Raw genomic sequence first — 21,549 nt, 5'->3', positions numbered from 1 at the left:
TGTGGGTGTAAAGGCACTAGAAAAAGATGACGACCAAAAGACCGGCCAGCTAACCAATTGATTTCAGACAGAGGGTGAAAAGAGGTGCTGCAGCACAGGCAGTATGAGAAGAATAAATACCTTTTTGACATTAAATCATTTAAACAAGTCCCAGTAGAGGCACAACATGCTATTATGAACCTGACAATGAGCATAATAGGGCCCCTTTAAGAACAAGTTGTAATACTGTATGCACTGAATGAATGAGGTGCAATTTCTCTTTTGACTTCCCTATAGCATCAAAAAACGATTTTAGGAGGCAGGACTTCTGCGTGGAGGTAGATCAAAGCCTGTCTCTCCTCATTCCTGACAGGGGGTAAGAGACCAGAGGCCAGACAGTCACACAGAGGTGCACACACACAAACACACAAGACTAATGTGTCTGCCTTCACGTGCAGACAGACACAAACACAGACGGGCGCTGGCTTTGAGATCAAACAAAGGTGGGTAAGATCGATCCATCCTACCTGTCCGTCTGTGAAATCTCTGTTTAGCAGAGAGCGTGCAAGCTAGCACCATGCCACTCCCTGTCTGCTAGCCCCCCCTCCTCCTCTTCCTCTTTCTCCTCACTTCAAAAAAACGATTGAGTCGTGTGTCCCTCATTCTGATTTAATGAAATAAGATCTTATTTTTAAGACCGAGACATTTTCGTGAACATGCGGCAAATCTTTATAGAAAGGGTACACAAAATATAAGTCTTTGGCAACATCAAAAACTATTTTCCTTCTCAGCACAATGAACCAACAGAGACACATAACATGCTGAATAATTGAAACTGTTTGGATTGGTTTTACAATCCTATTGAACCGAATACTCCCAGGTAGCATATCAGTTTTACACGAGAGGGAAACACTGGTGTTATTGGATGTTTTGCTAATACATTATTTCTCTGCTGCTTCGGGCCCAGGCGCAGCTTGACCGCGGCGTTGTGAAAAGATTTACCTCATGATGTAAATAATTCAGCTTCACATTATATTTCCCTGTTTGCTCCCATCTAAAGTCAATTGAAAATCGGAGAAAGAAATTGAAAAACATGCTCAGTCAATTCAGCGCTGCTTGATCCAGTAATGGAAAATGAAAATGAGTATCTAGTATAGTTACAGGGGAAAAGTGACCAAGAGAATATCATTTCTTCATTACAGCTCCTTACTTACCAATTGAGACTGAATGCTAATGTTGCTACGTGCCAATTGGATGTGAATCGTTAGGGAACACATTCACCATATCCACTTGTACGCTAATATATATCAAAGTCATGTTTACAGGCTGTTAAAAAAAGAGATGACTGCGTTTTTTCACATATTGTTTTAACATTTTACTTCATTGGCACTTTATAGAAGCAGTTACAAAAATGATCTGTCCATTGCACAAACATACAATGAATGGACAGACTGTATTTTCTAGCTTTTTTAGGAACGATATGAAACAGACATGACATGTTTGGAATTGCAATTCATCTGCAGAAACAAAAGTGCATATGGGTTTCCATGGGTACCCTCAGATGCACACTAAACATGACAGCAAAATGCCTCTCCGATGAAATCAAGTATTTGGGTTCATCTGAGTTTCGGGGGTCACACTGACAAGTCATTGGTTAAAACTCTCTCACACACAACACACATTTCCCCTCCTTAACCTGAGGCGGGCGGCTACAGATACACATGCAGCCCCAGATGTGCCTCTGCTCCCCATCAAATGCTTTCATTTCCCGCCAAAAACTGTATTTTATAAAGCATCTTGGAGCGGGAGTGCTGTAGTCGGGTTCATTTAAGACAGTCCCTGCAACTCCTTTCGCAGTGCAAAGGAAAGTTCCCAGCTCTGCTCTGTGGAGTTTCCAATTTGTCTGGCTTAATCGTTGGCGGTTGAGCGTCCAGCTGGGTGAAAGAAAGGCAGACACAACCGCATCAGGAGAGGCAGGGCAACAAGTTTAAGGCGTGCCTGACATCAGAGGCGGTGCAGGCCACTGACAGCTGAACAAAAGCACATGGTGCCACATCTGGCTTCTGGTTTTGCATGCAGTTTCCCTCAGCGTACCTCAGCACTATGATTATCTCGGTCCCACCGCCTTACAATGGAACAAAGAGGATTGTTGTCTAAGAAAAGGCTTGGGAAACAGCAGCGCTGAGAGAGGATGAGGAGTGGAATCAGAGACGCAATTTGGTGCCTGGCAGCAGAGGGCAGGGTGTCCTGCTCTGCTATAATTAAAAAGCCTCTCTATAAGTGGAGGATATTGTGCTGCTATCAGCTCAGTGTCATCTTCTTCCTCTACACACTGCTGGGTTTCTTCTGTAACCCTGTCTCTGTCCTCATACTCACCCCACTGCAGCTGGATAATGTGCTCCACAGCTGAGATTTACTGGCAGGAGAAAAAACACCACAAAGTCAAGAGCAAACAACAGGGTGCCCCTCTGACCACAGAGTATTTGTGCACATGCTGCTGCAATGTGTGTAAACACACGCATGTGACACACAAACACCATCCACTCGGTGCACGTTTTATGGAGTCGGACCAGGGATTCACCACACCACACGAAAGGGCAGCATGTGGAGTAAACAATATACGCTAACTTCAACAGCAGGCAAGCCCAGTGGTTAGGAGAGCTCTCAGAGAAGGTCACAAGTTCAACATTTCTTAAGTTTAAGCCTGACTGAGATCCAACAGAAGCTGATTCCAACCTAAATGGTCTGTTATCATTTTCTAAGTGTTGAGACCATTTGGGTTACTTATACTCAAATAAAAGGGTTAGGGTTCAAATGGATATGCCTGGTCCCATAAATCTGTTACTCCAGAAGCCCAAAATGTTCTTTGGATCTACCAAGTTATATATAATTATATTCCCATAACCCATTCACAATGACTTACAAGAAGTCAGCGGTTGACATAGTGCACCTAAGTGATGAAAGGCAAAGAAGCGTTAACAATAATAGAAGCTGCTCGTTTCTGCTTAATTTTCAGTCTTAAATATGTTTCTACTGTATGGTTCCATGCAAAATGTCGACAAAAGAAAATCCATTTTAGCGACTCCATATTGTATATTCCAGCCAAAACATGTAGGAGGAGAAAGGAGAAATGTAATGTAACTTATTGGACATGAATTATCATCAACCCTGTGTTTTAGAAAGGAATTACACTGTACATCTGGGAAAGAGCCTTTTCCCATAACACCAAGAGGTGAAAATTGGAGGGGGATGCTGGGGGGGTTTATGATTGCGTCTCTGCTGCTTCACTACCAGCTCAGACAGGTCTCGACTGGCTGCTTCTCCTTGGCAGTGGAGTCCAAACAGCTGACATCATCCAACAGGAAGCCTTATTGCAAGGTGAGACCTGGGTTACCAAAATATGCTTTGATCCTAACGGGGCCACAGGAAGGCCCCCTCCAAAAAAGCTTCCTAACATCTGAGTGGTGAAGGTGAAGCACACTTTCAAGTATGTAAGTATTGAATGGTTTTCTATAAATCAAGGCAAAATGGAAAAAACTGTGGATTAATGTATGAGAATACCCTGAAATTGAGGATATAGAACATGAAGAGAAGGTATAGGCTACAATATGATTCCCTATGGAAAACACCAATATGATCATGAATCAAAACGGCTTAGATGTGAGGAAATGAGATAAGAGAAAGTATCTATCTCACCCTTTCTAGATTAAGACCTCCACTTTATACCGCGAGTGTCCATATTCCATGTGACTAGGCTGCCACCTTGTGGTCAAATTTGATCACTGCAGCAATCTAACTTTAACCTAATTTAGGACCCGGCTTCTCAAGAATAAGAACCGATAATAATTGTACAAGAAAATACACAGATGTGGACATGGATTTTAAATTCAACAGAATTCACCTTTATTGAAACACCTTTGATTTAAAACCAAACAACAAATAAAGAAAGTGGAAAAGCAACAATGAGCAGCATACTGAGAGCGTAACGTGTCTTTTTTTTGTGTGTCCTTTAATCCATGCTCCAAACACTGTCCAGTGGCCAGCTTTTGTTGGTTCTAAGTGCAGCTGGTGCATGTAGTCGACGATTAAAAAATGGGCGGCATCAGGTGTGCAGAAAATCCAACCGTTCTTTCAATTTGGATCCCTTTTAGTTTTTACATCAAAGCTCCCCGTGTGCGCTTGTGGTCGTCTCGGATGTTTCCGACTCCTCTTTTTCTGATAAGAATGTAATAAATAATACGTTGAATATATTGCCTTTTCAAATTGACAATCATAGTTTAACTTTACAGTGATGAGGACAGCCACATTTCTTTAAAAACGTAATTCTGACGACACATTTCTATTTTCAAAATCATACTTTTTACTGTGAGTGTGAAAACCCACAGTGATCCTCACCTGGCTCTATCTTCTGGACACACTCGTCATCTCGCTCCTCATAGCCTTCGGAGCAGAAGCACACGTAGCTTCCTTTATTGTTGACACACTCCTCGTTGTCCCTGGTGCAGACCGGCTCAGGCTGGGAACACTCGTCGATATCTGGAAAACAAAATATTTCAATTTTCTTTTGCCAAAACACAAGATTTACTAACAAGGGATTATAGCAATTTATACTACATCTGTTTAAAAAAATACTGCACACATTTTTCTAGAATTGATCTACAACATAAACAAGTGAAACACTGATTTATTTACATTCATTTCCACGCATCAGAAATGGTTTTGGAATGAAGCTGCAATTATCTCGCAATATTTCATGATGTCATCATTCTAAAGAAATTGGGGAAAATTGTTGATGTTTTGTTAATGGGGTTATATAAATGTGATTATCGAGCTGTTAGTATTTAAGTATATAATTTGGTGTAATTGCCAAGGCCTAATGCCAACCAATAGCTATTGAATCAGAATGTTGTAAGAAATATAAAAATGAGAATTTTGGAAATAATTACATCACTATTTTCAATACATTTCAATTTTAAAATGCTCTGAATTCTATGGAAACGTTTGGTCGGAAAACAATCTGACCACTGAAATGTTATTCTACAAAGATTATATTACTAATAATAGTGTAGTCTTATCTTTACCTGCGACTGTGCAAAGATATTGGGTTCAAACTGAATAGAAAAAAAGCTGTGCTGCTTTTGAATGTTTATTTGCATGTCAACGTTATGAATTAAAGCCCAAACTATCAGATACTTGATCTCCTTTGTACCTGTGCAGGTGCCCTCTGTGTGTTGGTAGCCGCTGGCACACGCCTGGCAGCTATCAGGACCGGGCCCTGTGCATCCGGAGCACACTTTGTCACAGGCTGCAAAGGACAAAGTGAAACATTACACAAGCAACACTTACATTTTATAAACGATAATAGCAAATGTATGCGTAATAGGATTTATTATGCAGTAGCTATTGATGGGTCTAAATATTGCAGACTGTATTTTGTGCAAAACTGTGAGTGAGTATTTACCCTTGCAGGAGTAGGAGCCGTCCGTGTTAAGGCAGTATTGATCTTCCTCACACGGAGAAGGATCTTTGGAGCACTCGTTTACATCTGGGACAAATAGAGAAATTGACTGATTTCCAAAGTATGAGTTTGTCTTAATCCTAAAGCTTGGGAAATTAGGAAATCTACCTGGAAAAATACACACCAATAATATGAGAATATCGAGTCTGAAGACATACAGAACATACTATTCATGGTGTCCTATAATTGTATGCATTTGGTTACACATCTTTGTTTGTGTAAACTGCCTTCTATGTCGGTTTGAGCTTGAAGATACTGCACTGACACCAGATCCCCAATCTGAGTTTTTTTTTTATTTTGGAGATTACGTAATCCTAAATATTGAAATATTTTTATACAATTTAGTTGTACATAGGAAAACATTATGATGGTCAATCTAAGAATGCATTAGCAGTCAGGTAAAAGTAATGTAAAAGAAAGAAAAAGAAAATGCAAAGAAAGTAGACGAGGTTGCAGCCGTAACCGTAGTAACAAGGAAACAAATCTGCAAAAAGTACACATATCTCATCTATGTTTGACTCAGAACAGAAAGCATATTTCCTGAAGACTACATGGAGGCTTGTTATTGGTCCACTTACCAACACACGCTTCCTGGTCATCGTCCTCCCAGCCTTCTTTGCACTCTTCACAGTCCTGATTGGTTGCACCAGTGCAGGTTTTGCAGGACGAGTCGCATTCTGCAGGAAGAGTCGAAGCCCAAATTCACACTCATGACACACGCACTCTATATAATGATGCATGTTATGTTCTGTCTCGTGGCTTTTGGAGTGTACCTGTGCACAGAGAGAATGTGTCGTTCCTCACTTCGTTGAAGTACCCGTCGATGCAGTCCAGGCAGAACTCTCCTCTGTAAGAGTGGTCACAGCTGCATTTCCCGTCCCCCCCGCGAGTCCCGTCGCCATCACACTTCCCATTCCCATGACAAGGTCTCTCAGAGCCCCCCACACAAGCTTCAAAGATAAAATCCCCAAAAGACGGCACAAACAGAAATAGTTCACCACTTTTAGCTTCAGGTTATTTGTTCAGTACATCATGTTGTATCTACAGTCTCCTAACGTTTTCCTTACCGCTGCAGTCCGGTCCAAACATTCCCTTTGGACAGCACACTTTTATCGTGTCGATGCAGAACCATTTATGCAGATCAGGATGTTTTGTTTTCCTGTGATGCAACAGGAAGAGATGAGGTTTCACACAAGTCAAACATACACAAAATGTGTGTGTGAAACATCTGTCAGTGTGTTCTCGTAATGTCTGTCTTATTTTACACAACATGGGTTACATCCTAGTGTGGTGAAATTGACAGTTGAAATCCAACCTGTGTGCCTGACCGTGTTGTCAACAATCTGACTGGATACGCAACTCACCTCTTGAACCACCAAGTTTCAAAGAGGTCTTCGTGCTCTTCTACCATGTGGTTGCATTCGAAGCTGCTGCTGTCACACAGCCCTTCCACGATCTCCATGAGACGGATCTCACTGCAAAGGAAAATGGTATACATATAAAACATAAACTGTGTGATAAGAAGAAATGAGTGTAGCCAAATGCAGTAGTTTGAAAGTATGCCTGTGTTACCTGTCACTTGGGCACAAGGTAATAATAGATTTATTTTGTTAGTGCTTTTACAGGTGCTTAAAGAGGCTTTACAGATATAGTGAAAAGAAAAGAACAACAGATTACATATATATATAGTTAAAGTCAAATAAAAGTCAAGCAATACAAAAACAATCACACATTAAAAGCCAGATTGAAGAGGTGAGTTTTTGTACGTTTTGTAAGTCTCTGATGGGTTGATCGGAAACCGGATTGAAATGGTTCAAAGAGGTCATTGGAGCTGAGGTCAGATTTTAGTTGTGAGGCAATGCCACGTTCAAGTATTTTTGACAGAAAGGGGAGATTTGAGATGGGCCGGAAGTTGGACAGGATGTCAGGTGTGAGTCCAGGTCTTTAGAGAATGGGTGTGATAGCAGCCAGTTTGAGAGAGGGGGGAACTGATCCAGATCTGAGGGAGGAGTTAATAAATGATGGTGGCGATGGGCAGTTGGGGGAGCTGATGAGGGTGTCAGATTGCTGTAAATGTAACGAGAGGAAGGAGTTGCACTGTTTGGTGGTGAAGGATGAGGTGGCGTTGTCACAGGGTTTGAGAAGTTTGCTGATGTTGGAGCACAGACGCTTGGGGTTGCTGGAGCCAGACTGAATGAGTTGTGAGCAGCAATTAGACCGGGCTGCTTTGAGTGTGTTACTGTGCTGCTGGAGGTAGTACATATTGTTCTAGGACTTTGATAAGGTTAGTATAAGAGATCTGTTAAGTAAATAAGCACAGCTCCTATGACCGGTTACTAGGGCAGGGTGACATGAACAGGACATAACCTCACCTTGTCTCATATCTAGACAGTGTCCTCTCCTCCCAGGCTGTGTTGCCCCCACCAAAATTCTGTTTTGCAGTTCTTTCAAAGCCCTAAAATACAAAAAATAATGTCACTGTTTGTAGAAAGAAACAGGGGAATTCTGGGAACAACATGTTTCATGCATCTGGCACCACAACACAAAGCAGGGGTTTGGTGTCGTGCTCTTACCTTGTTGAAGTTATCTGTTATTATCCGACAGGTAGAACAGAAGCTTTTTAAATCTTTCTTGCTGTCGGTGACTTGGAAAAGTAAAACAAGAGTTACACAAGACAAAAGCCGCAGTAGACGCAGCTGTGGACCGGTGGACAGCATCTCAGCCGATCAATTCATATCAAGGCACACGTTTAAGCAAGCTTGTAGCTAATATTAAAGCGCTGCACGGTTCGGGCACATCTAAATGGACCGTTCCTAACATCAAATGTAAGTTGGCGTTATCTATGCAAAGCACAACAAAGTGTTATTTACATGCCGGTTGTAGAAAAAAACCGTTGCGTTTTTAGATTTCCGCGTCTGCCTCTTAGTCGAATTGTGGCTTGCGCCGATTCGCTAGGTCTATGTGTCAATAGAATGCACAACCAATCACAAGCCGCCACGCGCGGGACATAAAGCTCCCCACGTGTAAAATTGGGGAACATTTGTAGTATCCTTTAAGATTATTAGCTTTTCTTTATTGGTTGGCTTTTAAGATACATTTTATAAACAAAAATGTTGTACAAATACTATAAAAAAATGTTTAAAAAATGTTTGCGATATTGTGTAGTTTGCTTCCTGTGTTGACCGGAAGTGATGAAAAGCTGTTCAGCTGTCATGGCTGAAAAAAGGAATGTTTTAGGGCTACCTCTGCTGTTTTTATTAATAACTGTCACTCTTTTGCATTTATTCCTTTGTCCGTTCACTAAAGTTGAGGAGAGCTTTAATTTACAAGCGGCGCACGACATTCTGTATCACAGACTTAACTTTGAGAAGGTAAGCAGCTGTTATAAATGCTGGTATTAGGTGTGCTAACAAGCTAACTCTGCAAAGCATCATTGAATGAAATCATTGTTATTATAGTGTCAAACGTTGTGAATACGTAACACAAAACACACCGACAAAACAGTTTAGTATGTATTTTAGAGGTTCACATTTTTACATAAAGTATGAATGTTAGATACATTCCATGAAATACCCCAAAAGTATACAATTAATAGATTTTTGATAAATGCACATTTAATGCAATACAAAGCCATGATATAAATAACTATTACTAATACAACTAAAATGGCACTGTCCTACTTTAAAATAGCCATGCCAATATAAACAAAAAATAAGCTCCATTTCATATTGCAAACAAACATTTGTGTTGAGACAAATAACATAAGTGTTCTAAAAAAAAATAAGGTATTTATCATAATTATCTACGTAAGATAAATGTATTAGCTGTTGTTGAGTTTTCAATCATGATGCTCTTAATCAGAAGATAAAATGGTGTTACCAAAAAAAAAGACATTTTAACATCTAGAGTAGCTAAAAAAAAAACATGTCTTTGATAGAAATGTGATATATTTGTTGCCAAAGTTCTGACTGTATAAGTGTTGTTGAGAGCAGAGCCTGTGCTGTGTTTCAGTATGACCATCTTGAGTTTCCCGGCGTGGTTCCTCGGACGTTCCTTGGCCCCCTGTTTCTCTCCGTGCTCTGTTCCCCTGCTGTCTTCCTCTCCTCTCTGCTGGATGCACCCAAATTCTACACCCAGCTGATGGGTAAACCCTTAATTATCCCCTGATTGGTTCCTTCCCATCCACTTATTTGATTTCAAACAAATGCGTTCTCTCTTTATGTTCTGTGCAGTCCGAGCTTCCCTGGGCGTGTGTGTGGTCGGTGCTCTGTGGAACATGCAGAGGGAGGTGAGGAGGCAGTTTGGCTCCACAGTTGCGGGGCTCTTCTGTCTGACGTGTGCTTCTCAGTTTCACCTAATGTTCTACAGCACCAGGACTCTGCCTAATGTATTTGCACTGCCAATAGGTAAGATGCATGGTTATACATCTTCATAATCATACGTTTTTTTGGATTGATTTCCCTAAATAAGTGAGTGAATCGACATGATGCATTTCTTCTGTCCTCAGTTCTGGTAGCGTTCACATCTTGGATGGCTCAGAAATACAGCCGGTTCATCAGCCTCTCAGCTTTGGTCATCATCGTGTTCCGGTCAGAGCTCTGCATCTTCCTGGGTCTCATGTTACTGATATCACTGTTGAGCAGGAAGCTGGGTCTGCTGCAGCTGCTGTACTACGCTGTTCCTGCTGGGGTCCTGTCACTGGGTGAGAACAGCAGAGAGCGCTGCGGGGAGGACATATCTTTGTAGGGAAAACAAACAAAAAAAGTTAGCCAATGAGATTTTTGTATTGGATTTTTGATTATTATTGCAGAAAATAAGCTCTGTGGCAAACAAAAATGTATAATATTTACACATATTGTTCAGCAAAATAATCTCCATGAAAGAAAACTTCTTTGTATGATTTTCAAAGCACAAATTCAATCACTAGAGGTCAAAACTAACATTGCAATTCATGACCTGGTGTATTTCATGTCGCAAGACAGATTGTAAAACAGTTCAGTTTTAACCACAAAAATGTCTTAATTTCCATGTTTTGAGTCCTGCAGCAATCCAGGCCTAAAATAAATAATTATTTGTTTCTTTGTTTTTTTCAGCTCTGACGGTGGCTATTGACTCTTTCTTTTGGAGGAAGTTGTTGTGGCCTGAAGGTCAGGTTTTGTGGTACAACGCTATTCTCAACAAGAGTTCCGACTGGGGAATATCCTTTGATGAACTCGAGTACACTCCCACTTATGTGTGTTCATGACCTTTTTCTTAATTCACTGCCACTGAAAAGAGTAACCTCCTTGACTCCTCTCCCCAGTAAACCTCTCCCTTTCTGTGGTACTTTTACTCCGCCGTGCCCCGCGCTCTGGGCTGCACGCTGCTCTTCGTCCCCCTCGGCCTCCTCGACAGGCGGATGAGGTTCCTGCTGCTCCCCACCGTCGGCTTCATCCTCCTCTACTCGCTGCTGCCCCACAAGGAGCTGCGCTTCATCATATACACTTTCCCCGTGCTCAGTCTGGTGGCTGCCCGAGGCTGCTCCTTCATGTAAATCCAAAAATATTACATTCTTCCATAAAGCAGGGCAGGAAACGAATCAACCAATAGCGGTGTCTGATGGATTCCAACACAATCCACATACTCACATGTGCTTTAACCTATGTGTGTTTTTTTTTGTTGTGATATGTGGCATTTAAATGTATTTTCAGGTTCGGACCTATTTATTCTTGGTATTTTTAGTATTTAAAAAAATGCACTAAACTAATGATTTGTGTACGGTATGTTAACAAGAATTAGTTGTTGATTCTACTTTTTTTTGTTATTGTTTTTAATTACATTTGTGAGCTGTATGCAATGTAATTTCTTTCTGCTGTACCCTGTGAATAGTATAATAATATATGTGGTAAAATAATAACATGTATTTATATAACACCTTTACATGAGTGCCCTAATATAAAAAACAATAGCATTTAAAGCCATAAAAACATAAATAAGATCATATAAAAGCAAGTGGGTTTTGAGTGGTAGTTGACCTACATGAAGTTGATTAGTTCTCCCCGATAGATCACTCACCTCTTTGTTTCATTTTGTACTTCAGTTTGTGTAACTACCAGAAGTCCTGGATGTATAAAGTGGGCTCTGCGGTGGTCGTCGGCCAGCTATTGACCAACGCAGCGTACTCCGGCTTAAGCCTCTACGTCTCCCACCACAACTACCCAGGGGGCCGAGCGCTGCAGGAACTGCACCGGTTGATGCCAGGCGCCGCAGGTTAGAATCACTTTCATAACATTTGAAATCTATAACACTATTAATTAGCTCCACCTTCAAGAAGGGCTACTAACTCAATGTTCTTAAAATGTCACCATCATAGAATAATTAGACCATATGTGTATGCAGTATGCACGTTTTCTGGAAATTATTGGATTTCCTTCCAATTGTTGGTATGTTATTCGAGTATCTAACCTAAAGTGATTGAAATAGTGGTGGAATGTAATAAAGAACATAACCTGAAGAAATACCTGAGTATTTTTATGTTCTTGTATGTATCTTTATATAGCATATATACTCCACTAATTTTGGAAGCCAATATTCTACTTTTTACTGCACTATATTTAATTGAGTGTCAGTCACTTTACAGATTTAAATGAAAAGGGAATTCTAAATATGAAATAACTATTAAATAAACATTGAATTATAATCACAGTGCTAGATATCCAGCAGCATACAATACTGTTTGACAAACTGGAACAGAACAGCTGTACAAGAGAGCTATAAAGGTGTTTGACAGAAAGCCAAATTCATACCCCCACTGTACCATCCTTGAAAAACACAATTTCTTGAGCTTTGACAATTTAAAGTATTTTTTTTGATAAATGTTTACATGGACTGGCCCCCCCTCCCTTAGGGGAATTCATCCACAAAAAAGACACTGGACGCTGCACTAGGTCAGAAACCAGAGGAGACAGTGGAGTCCACCGTAGACGGACCACTTTCGGACAAAAATGTCCTCTCCATTAAAGGCAGCTATTGTGGAATAGCCTCCCTACTGAGATACAGGATTCACTGTCAATAGTTTTAAAGGTCAACTCAAAGAATGGTTGAGAAACAAACAGACGGGCAATCACCGCTAAATGCACTTTAACACAGGGGTATCATCTCTTGCACTTAATATGTCGTTGCTGCTACATTGTACTGCCATGTGGTAAATACTTGTGTGTGCTGCTCTTGCTCTTTCTGCATATCATGTATTTATTTGTTGCTATGTTTACAAATGTCATGTTCTTATATGTTGTATGTCAGGGACTACGGATGGAAATGAGCTCAAAGCTAAAATCCGGCATATTTACACTTGAAGCATTATTTGTCTAAAGTGTTCATTAATGTGCATTGTCCCTATTCAAATAAACAATGTAAATTAGCTCTACATTTACCAGCCGTGATGAACACATGAATGCATCAATAGATATAATCCAGTAATTTAATTTTATATATTGTACATTATTCTGAAATGGGCCATAACAAATACTTTTATTTTTTGTACTCTACTTTATTTTGATACCAATAATGTTGTACTTTTATATAAGTATGCAGGACTTGTACTTTTACAATCTAGTGTCGCTACAATTTCATTAAGTAAACAAAAATGTTTCTTTCCTGTAATCATTAAAAGTGTAAGCTAACATTCTCAATCATTAAAACCTTTCATTAAACGTTTTATTGTTGTAAACAATGTCCCCCTCAGATGTCTTTGTTCACATCGACACCTACGCTGCTGAAACCGGAGTCTCTCGCTTCTTAGAGCAGAACAGAAACTGGAGGTGAGAGTTTCACTTTCAACCCACGTTGGTCAAGACTAATGTACCCAATATCACTTCTGTAATGCACTCACTTCTGTTTCTCTTTGAACAGATATGACAAACGTGAGGACCTGAGCCTCACACATCCTGACATCAAAATGTACACCCACCTGCTGATGGAGGCTAATGTCACCAAAATACAGCAACTCAAGGACACTCACCAGCCTCTGACCTTCATTGAAGGTTACAGCAACATTGCCTTCAACATGTTTCGCTTCCCACCTGTCACCGTGCGGTTAGAGAGAAAAACTGTGCTCATGGAGAGAAACACTGCAACCGGACGACTAAAAGGATTGAGTAACTAAATGACCAAATAGGACTAAAGATGACCAAAACAAGTGTTCTCAAAGGTTATATTTAGAGACATATGTTGCACTACACTTTCTTACATCATGTTTAATAGTTATCTCTTGTTTTGCTGATGTATAATGCATTACATTTCTCATGAATCATTTGTATATATATATAGATAAATAAAGCTGAAACTGAGTGAATTCCTAAATTGCACATTAATTATGAATGATTTGTACATTTAACTACATCTTATTGCTTACCAAAGAAATACACCTGCGATTTTGCATAAGGAAAACCTTTATTTAAAAATGACCACAAAATGTACATGGTTCCAGTCTCAATGCTAAAACATTTATCAAATTAGGTTCAGAAGTAATTTCATATAAAAATGTACAGTACATTGTCTTACTTAATAATAAACCCATAATTTAATCCCCTGGACATAAACTTAAATTGTGCTTAAGAGACCCATCGTGTATTTCAAACAAACGTGTTATTCTGAAAAATACAGCAATATTATACATGATCTTGTAAAAAGAAAAAAAAACATTTCAGCAAGTAAAAAAAAAGAAAAAGTCTATTTCTAAATGACAGTACCATGAGCCACAAATTCACAATGAAAATTAAATAACATTAACTTAAACATCTTTCAGTCACAGCATTTATTTTTGGGCCATGTTTTCAATCAGAACACAACTCCGCATCTATCTTTTAATACACAGTAATCAAAAAAAAGCATCCTGACGTGATCAGAGTAATTTAACAAAAATATTTACAGCATTTTGACCTGAAGTAGTTTTTGGATAAGGCACAAGGAGAGAGTAGACACAGAAAAACGCAAAAAACATTGATTTACAAGCACACACAAATTCACCAACCCCTACAGCTAGAAAAACCCTCCCTCCCTGATACACTTTTCACTGAGACTTTTCATCACAAAAGTGTTTTAACAGTAGTACACAGAATAAAATAAAACCTCAACATCTGGCCATTGCAGTGAGAATCAATCAGTGTATAAATCGATATTTTACATTAAGCCCAACAGGAAAAATAAACCCTTTCACAGCTATGCAACTTGGTCCTTGATAAAGGGTTTTCAAGTTAATGCTCGACAATAATCAGTACTGAAAATAAATCAACGGGAGGTTGACTTTGAGGAACAGCAACCCCTCCATGTTTTCCAGTAAAGGCCTGGGCTGATTTAGGGCACAGTTGACACTAGCGGTGCTGAACAGTGTCTCCGACGGGACGATGCTTGGGGGGCAGCCCACGTAACGGGCGGCTACTTTGGCAAGATCGGGCCACGGGAACTTTTTCAGGTTCCAATAGTCGAGGGGGTCACAGCTTTGATCGAGTATGTCTTCCTCGAGGTACTCCAGCACTGCCAGCTCAGAGGACCTTGGCTTCTCCTCGTGTTTGATCTTTTGTCGGATGTCCGCCATTAGAGACCAGAGGTTGTCCTTGTTTTGGTGGGGGGCGTTGGCTGAAGCAGGGGCCTCGTTACAGCCGTTTGGCAGCAGAGGCTTTACCCCGACTGAGGTAGAAGAGGATGACTCCATCTCGCCGATCAGATCTTGTTTACATTGCTCTGCTTCTTCCTCTGTGAACAACGAAGTCTTGTATCTTGGGTCCAGCATGGTGGCCCAGGTGTATCGTGGGTCGTGCAGTGTTGTGGACATTTTGCTCACCATGGCTTCCTTTAGAGACATTAGCATGTTGTCTATGCCCACCGTTTCGTCAAACAGCAGGTCTATCTTTCTGTTGAGGATGTGGATGAGTGGTATCACTTGTCCCAGAGTGGCAGTGCGGTTGCTCATCTCCCTGCAGGCGACCTCGAAAGGTTTCAGTGCATTGCAGACCGACAGCATCACCTCCCACTGATCGCAGCTGATCATTTCCCTGAAATTGCACTCGATCGACATCTCGTCTATGGCTTTCTTCTGTTCTACAAGCCGCTCCAGCATGAAGAAGGAAGTCCTCCATTTGGAAGGAACGTCCTGAATGAGTTGGTTCTCTGGCAGCTCGTGGGCCCTCTGCAACTCGGCCAGCTTCTCCTTGGCCTTTGCTGAGCGGTGCACCCGTTCACAGATCTTCCGTGCGATACTCAGAAGGTTCTGAACCATTCTCTGGCTCTTTATGGCTTCGCTAACAATGAGGTCAATAGTGTGTCCGAAACACTGCATGGCGACATGTCCATGGTCCTCCAAGGTGTTTCTGATGGTGTTGTTATCCGTTACAGTGAACCCCTTTTTCAGCCCTGACGAGGTGACCCAAGAATCCCACAGATACTCCAGCTGCTTTGGGATGTCATGCATATCTTGATCACAGTCTATTTGGGAGACACTTAGGAGAGCCGAGCAGTGGAAGTCCTGACCCTGCGGTCTGACGCTTGACTCGTAAGTCGCCCAGTGGGCAGTAAGGGTCAGGTATTCCCGTGTCTGACTGCTGACCCAAATACTAGTTGTGAAGTGGACCACACCACCTTCGGCCTCCTTCAGGTGGGTCAGCACAACTTCCTTCACCCTTTCATACATATCTGGTATGGCAGTGCTGGTAAAGTAAGAAGAAGTTGGTAGAGAATACTGAGGCTGGAGGTACTCTAGTAGTCGGTTTAGTCCAGCGTTCTCCACCATAGCTGATGGCTGAAGATCCAGTGCGAGCATTTCTGCGATAAGTTTGGTGATTTTTTTGGCAACCGGGTGGTGTTCATCAAACCTTTCAAGGTTCTGTTCCGTTTCATAAACAGAAGTGTCCATGAGCTCTTGTTTGACATTAATTTCAGCAGACGGCACTTCACCTGAGATAGCATTTTTACTTTCAAGAATATGTCCATGAAACCTTTGCATGTGCCTGAAGAGGCAGCTTGTGCCGAGGTTAGTAGTCTTTTTGCCTCTGCTAATTGTGCGGCCACAGTGCAAACAAATCACCTTTGTGGGGTCAGTAGGTGAAATGGAGAAATGGTTCCACAGTTTTGACGTCTTTTTACTGAAACCGGGCAGTGTTTGTGGCTTCTTCTCGCTGGCGGGGCTCTCAGTTTCTTTGGTTGAAACTGCGTCTGTCGTGGTGAGATTAGTGTAGGGGTGAGGAGAGGAATCCTTCTCATCTGTGCTTTTTTGGTTTTTGAGAACGTCTGGGTGGCGTCTCATTAGATGCCTCATCAGACAACTTGTACCAAAGTCGCCCCGTTTCCCCCGGCTGATGACGCATGGACAGTAACGGCACAGTGCTTTCAACTGGTCAATTGGTGACACTATAAAATGGTGCCACACTTCTGATTTCACCCGTTTCATGATCTTTTTGTTTTGCTGGAAAACGGAATGATCCTGAGTGACACTCGGGCCCTCAGAGAGGTCGCATGGCGAGGAGGTTAGGGGTGGGTCCTCCTGCTGAGTTTTGAAGAAGAGATTGACAGACGACTCCTGCCCTGAAAGATTCATCACCTCATCAGATTCCTCTTTGATGTCCATGCTTTCATCCATGCTTTGGGGTAATTCATCTGATATGGTTTCTGGCGAGGATGGAAGAAGGGGTGATTCTTTTTTTATGTCTAGAGGATCCTGTAGTTGTGTGCGGGACAGTAGTGAGGGTGGGTTTGTGTAGGGTGGGGGAATGTGATTGCCCTGTCCATTTTCCTCAATGACAACCTCTTTGTGGGCCCTCCACATGTGACGGATAAGACAGCTTGTCCCGAGATCCTTCCCATTTTTCCCCCTACTGAATTCATTCATGCAATGGATGCATACAGCTTTGGAACTGTCAGCAGGCGACAGGTAGAAGTGTTTCCATACAGCTGACCTCCGGCGGGAACTTGAGCTTTTTGGGGTCCCGGGGAGGCGATCAGGCCCACTGTCGGACATGTTTTCAAGGTTGTTTTCATTGGAATGTGAGGATGAGAGCGAGCTAAAAATGGTATCAGTGTTGGCAAGCGGTTCTAGTTTTGGTTCGACTTTGGGTAACACTTCTTTGGATGACAGGTCTGAGTTATCAGCTGAGGAGGTGGACGGTGAAGTGTTCTTTGAGGCAGAAGAATTAGTCAAGTCTCCGTTTTTTGGTGAGTTTGGGGATGGAGGTATCAAAGATGAGGAGAGGGAGCTGGTGAGATTATTTGAGGATGCGTCTGCTCCGTCTTGTAAAAGCACAGTGGGGTGAGCCCTTCGCACGTGCCTCATTAAACAACTCGTGCTGAGGTCTTTCTCGTTCTTGCCCCGACTGAACTCTTTCATGCAGTATAAACAGATTGCTTTGGTACTGTCTCGTGGTGATATGCAAAAATGATTCCATGCAGGGGATTTCTTCCTAGGGTTGTTATTACTCCTCATAGATGACAGAAGGCTCTGAGTGACAGCGTCCATGGCAACATCATAAAGGGTGCTTGTGTATCCATTTAGTAAATTACTGTAATCGTCACCATCTCTAGTTACAAAAGGGCCAACAGAGCTGCCGAATCCTAGCCTTTCGTCATCTTGGGTTTCATCCTCCATTCCATTTGTGTCCACAATCTCCTCTTTGATATGTTGACTTGCTTCATCCCCATTTTCCTTCTCCGTATTCTCCTCAGATTCAGTGTTTAGGCATTTGTTTGAAAGAGTGGGAGAAGCTGGATCAGTCTCACTTGCTTTGTCTGACTCCAACAGTTTGTCATCCTGAGGAGATAAAGGGGGAGATTGTGGAGGGTCTTTATCCAGTGTTAAAGAGCTTGCAGGTGACTTTGCATCAGCAGCCTCATGAGGCTTGATGCTGTAGGACTTGAACACGTAGCCATCCTGGCCTTCAATTTTCAGGCAGGTCCCTTTGGCCTCTCTCTTTTTACTTTCCGTGGTGCCATTGGGTTCACTGACCACATCCTCACTCATGGGAGACACCTCTTCCTCCCCATCCATGGCAGCAGCCCAAGGGTTTTGCTAGAACAGTCAGGTCTGCTTTGTCAAATGTAGTCACTTTTTGCAGGTGTAGTCATCGACACTGCAGCTCTCAAGCCGGTGTTGTTATGAGCGTGTTGCTGACCGGGACACAGAGTGCCTGCGTGTCCCTCTCCATTTATGACTGAAGTAGTCCCATCTCTCCACACACAACCTAGAGAGGGAAAGATGAAAAACAATTGTCAAAGTGTAGTCTCAAGTAAGAAGACGACTCCAAAAAACAGCTGATAAAGATATTCTGCGAAATAAAGTTAATGTCATTTTACTTTCCCCTTATTTCTTAAAACATTTTAACAGACCATTCATACAAGGCTCAGCTGCTATGGTGTGGTGCAATAACAGTAACAGCTCCTGCTCCAAAATCACGTTCCATAAAACGCAGCTTTTATTGACCTTTTGTTTTTTCCTTTGAAAGCAACGTTGTGCAAATACACATGGGAATGTTTGAATTTGCAAGTTGACAAGCACTGCCCGGACATAATGCTATGTTGTTGCTGAGAGGCAATGTAAATAAACTTGCAGGTCCCCCACCTCCATGAGCCTTTTCAGGTTTTGACTCACAGCTAACATATGCAAATCCAAAACACTTATAAAGATCAGGAACACCTCTTCAAGCTACCTGAAAAAAAACTGTTGCACAATTCGGGAAGCCTTCTGAATTATAATAACTGGTGCTTACTCTCCCCACACATGTGATAATCTCTCGTCATCCTTTTTTAACTGTATGCAAACGTTATACAATGTAGTGGATTAATAATGCTAACCAGCACAGGAATATTAGCAATATGTATACTGTAGAATTAGAGTGTTCAGTTTTTATCCAACAACAGTAACTCATTTCGTATCACATTTGATTATGTATAAATGTCAATGGTATAGCTAAACCCTGCATACATCTTCAACTTTAAACCACTCTAGCAGCTGATAGCATATATTTAGGAATGAATGGGAAAAAACAGTTATGCAGTATATCAGGTTGTTAAACAGAACTGTGTGAGTCTTATTCGGAGATAACATTAGTATCTTAAGACAATAAATGCATTATAAGCACCACAATGTTTAAAAAATAATCCTGAGAATGACAAATGTCAATACATATTTAAATATACCAAAATAATGTTAAATTGCTCGTATATCAGTGTATTAGCTAAAAAAGTATAGAATACCCATAGCCTTAACAAAGGTTAGAATACTCTTTTGTTAAAACTGTAATAGAAAATATGTTTTAAAATAAATATTCTACACTCACTTTTAATAAATGGGGGTGACACAATTATATAAAACACCTCAATAAAAGGCAATCCAGTTAAAAGAAAAACAAGTCTACAATGTATTCCTCCTGAAAGTGTTGTTAAATTGCACAAGACTGCATTAGTTTTGGTTAAGCGTACATAATGAACTGGTATCTGATGTGTACTTTGTTACACATCTCTCTGTACCTTGATCATGTGCACCACAGGTCAAATGTGGTTATGAACAACCAGTGCCTCACTTTGCACTGCATGCACATTTGACATAAGAGTATTTTCCTTATGTCAGTAAGTATTAACGTTAGCCAAAGTAAATAAGTCTTACACAAATGCAGTCAAACCGTTACTAATAAACGATTACAAAGAATCCTAAATCATGAATGGGAACAGCATAAACAATTGTATCATCGATTAAATAGGGTTTGACTTAAAAGGGCATTAAACATTTTTTTTAGCCACTTCCTAGTGACAGGCAGTTTTCCGGGTTGGCTAGAGTGCTCGTCTAGTCAGGAAGATACGAGAGGACAGCAGAAAATAGCCAACGCTGACTAGCTTCCATCTTTACGCTACACATTAAGTTGTAAATGGTTATTTAGCCCACTGCCGGCTTTACGTGAACTCTCATTGAACCACAGCTAACATAAATCCTGAAACATGTGCGAACCTCATGCTAATAAACCTTTATAACCATATAACAAAACACAGTTAGCTTAAGCTACATCATCAGTAAACACCACGGTGGCTATCTTGGTGCTAACCCACTTAGCTAAAGGCTAATAAACACACAAAAACAACACACGGGCTCAGCACTACTGTCACATGGGTTTGTAAGACAAAACAAAAAAAGACAAAACAACTTCTATAAGTATCTTATTAACGTTGTAATGACACATTTAGTACAGTTCGGACCACACCACGTCCGCTAACTGGTTAGCTGCCAGCTAGGCCACACACAGGACACACTAGCTAACCTGGCGAGGCAGAACCCAGCAACACACGAACCGCACGGGATCCGAATCAGGCCAGCTCTCCCCACGACGTCCCGCCCGCTTTAAACCCCCCTCACACATGTACAATGCTCTCAGGATACTCACTGTGAAGTGTGATCGGTGTGATCTCCAGGTTTCGGCTCCTAAACAGTTAAATATGACACATTTGATTGATCCGGAGGGGGGGTTCACTTTGTTGCTTTTGTCTCCTGGTTTGCTAGCAGTTCACGTTCGGCCGGAGCAGCTCCACACAGCGTCGGACGGAAGGAACATGTTTAGTGATGTCACTGGGTGAAGGGGGGGGGAGGTCATACATTTCAGATATATGTCACATAAAACATGTTCTTGGGCTGACTCCAAATCAAATTTAGAGATTGTTTTACAATGAATTAAAACAATATAGTGGCACCATTAAAAACATTATGAATAAAAAGGCAATCAAATCGATTTGAGTATTTAACAAAACAATATTTTTCTTTTTTACTTTATTTATTTTATGTCATTTGTTATGTCTACCCCTGATGTGACCTTTTTTCAATACAAAAGATATGATGTTGTTCATATATGTTCTTGAATAAAAAAAGAATAGAAAACATGTTCTTAATTTATCTTTCCACTCATTAAGGTACATTATCAAATATTAAAATGACACACTAAGTGGCTTTTAGTATTAATTAATTAATTGAATCGAGGAGACACGGAATATTTTTATAGTAAGTTCCTTACTCTTTATTTTTACTCATTGTTATGTTTATGTATCTA

The 21,549-nt window shown here is 41.1% G+C and overlaps 3 protein-coding genes across 5 annotated transcripts; 1 reads left to right on the top strand and 2 right to left on the bottom strand.

Annotated features, from left to right (window-relative positions):
* Positions 1-1,375: 1,375 nt before the first annotated feature.
* creld2 (cysteine-rich with EGF-like domains 2) lies at positions 1,376-8,482 on the bottom strand. Of its 3 annotated transcripts, none has more exons than XM_079654006.1 (10): positions 8,071-8,479; positions 7,870-7,952; positions 6,862-6,972; positions 6,565-6,656; positions 6,271-6,447; positions 6,076-6,174; positions 5,441-5,524; positions 5,189-5,284; positions 4,375-4,515; positions 1,376-1,913 (listed from the first exon to the last, which is right to left on the bottom strand). In XM_079654006.1, the coding sequence occupies exons 1-10, from the start codon at positions 8,212-8,214 to the stop codon at positions 1,888-1,890; spliced, it is 1,053 nt and encodes a 350-aa protein (XP_079510132.1). In that variant the 5' UTR covers positions 8,215-8,479; the 3' UTR covers positions 1,376-1,887. The 3 variants fall into 3 exon arrangements, 2 of the variants coding, with proteins under 2 accessions (XP_079510132.1, XP_079510131.1); XM_079654005.1 differs by lacking the exon at positions 1,376-1,913 and adding an exon at positions 3,855-4,194 and having other exon boundaries at positions 8,071-8,473; XR_013803220.1 differs by lacking the exon at positions 1,376-1,913 and adding an exon at positions 4,672-4,746 and having other exon boundaries at positions 8,071-8,482.
* A 193-nt stretch (positions 8,483-8,675) lies between these two features.
* Positions 8,676-13,837, top strand: alg12 (ALG12 alpha-1,6-mannosyltransferase). Its single transcript, XM_079654004.1, has 9 exons — positions 8,676-8,868; positions 9,509-9,641; positions 9,730-9,903; positions 10,005-10,199; positions 10,591-10,695; positions 10,804-11,026; positions 11,577-11,746; positions 13,221-13,296; positions 13,388-13,837. The coding sequence occupies exons 1-9, from the start codon at positions 8,689-8,691 to the stop codon at positions 13,638-13,640; spliced, it is 1,509 nt and encodes a 502-aa protein (XP_079510130.1). The 5' UTR covers positions 8,676-8,688; the 3' UTR covers positions 13,641-13,837.
* Positions 13,838-13,908: 71 nt separating this feature from the next.
* zbed4 (zinc finger, BED-type containing 4) lies at positions 13,909-21,111 on the bottom strand. Its single transcript, XM_079654003.1, has 2 exons — positions 20,893-21,111; positions 13,909-18,702 (listed from the first exon to the last, which is right to left on the bottom strand). The coding sequence occupies exon 2, from the start codon at positions 18,507-18,509 to the stop codon at positions 14,748-14,750; it is 3,762 nt and encodes a 1,253-aa protein (XP_079510129.1). The 5' UTR covers positions 18,510-18,702; positions 20,893-21,111; the 3' UTR covers positions 13,909-14,747.
* Between the last annotated feature and the right edge of the window lie 438 nt (positions 21,112-21,549).

The sequence above is a fragment of the Notothenia rossii genome (assembly GCF_949606895.1).
Source record: "Notothenia rossii genome assembly, chromosome: 10".
Classification (NCBI taxonomy): domain Eukaryota; kingdom Metazoa; phylum Chordata; class Actinopteri; order Perciformes; family Nototheniidae; genus Notothenia; species Notothenia rossii.
This window is presented reverse-complemented; position numbering and strand designations above follow the sequence as displayed.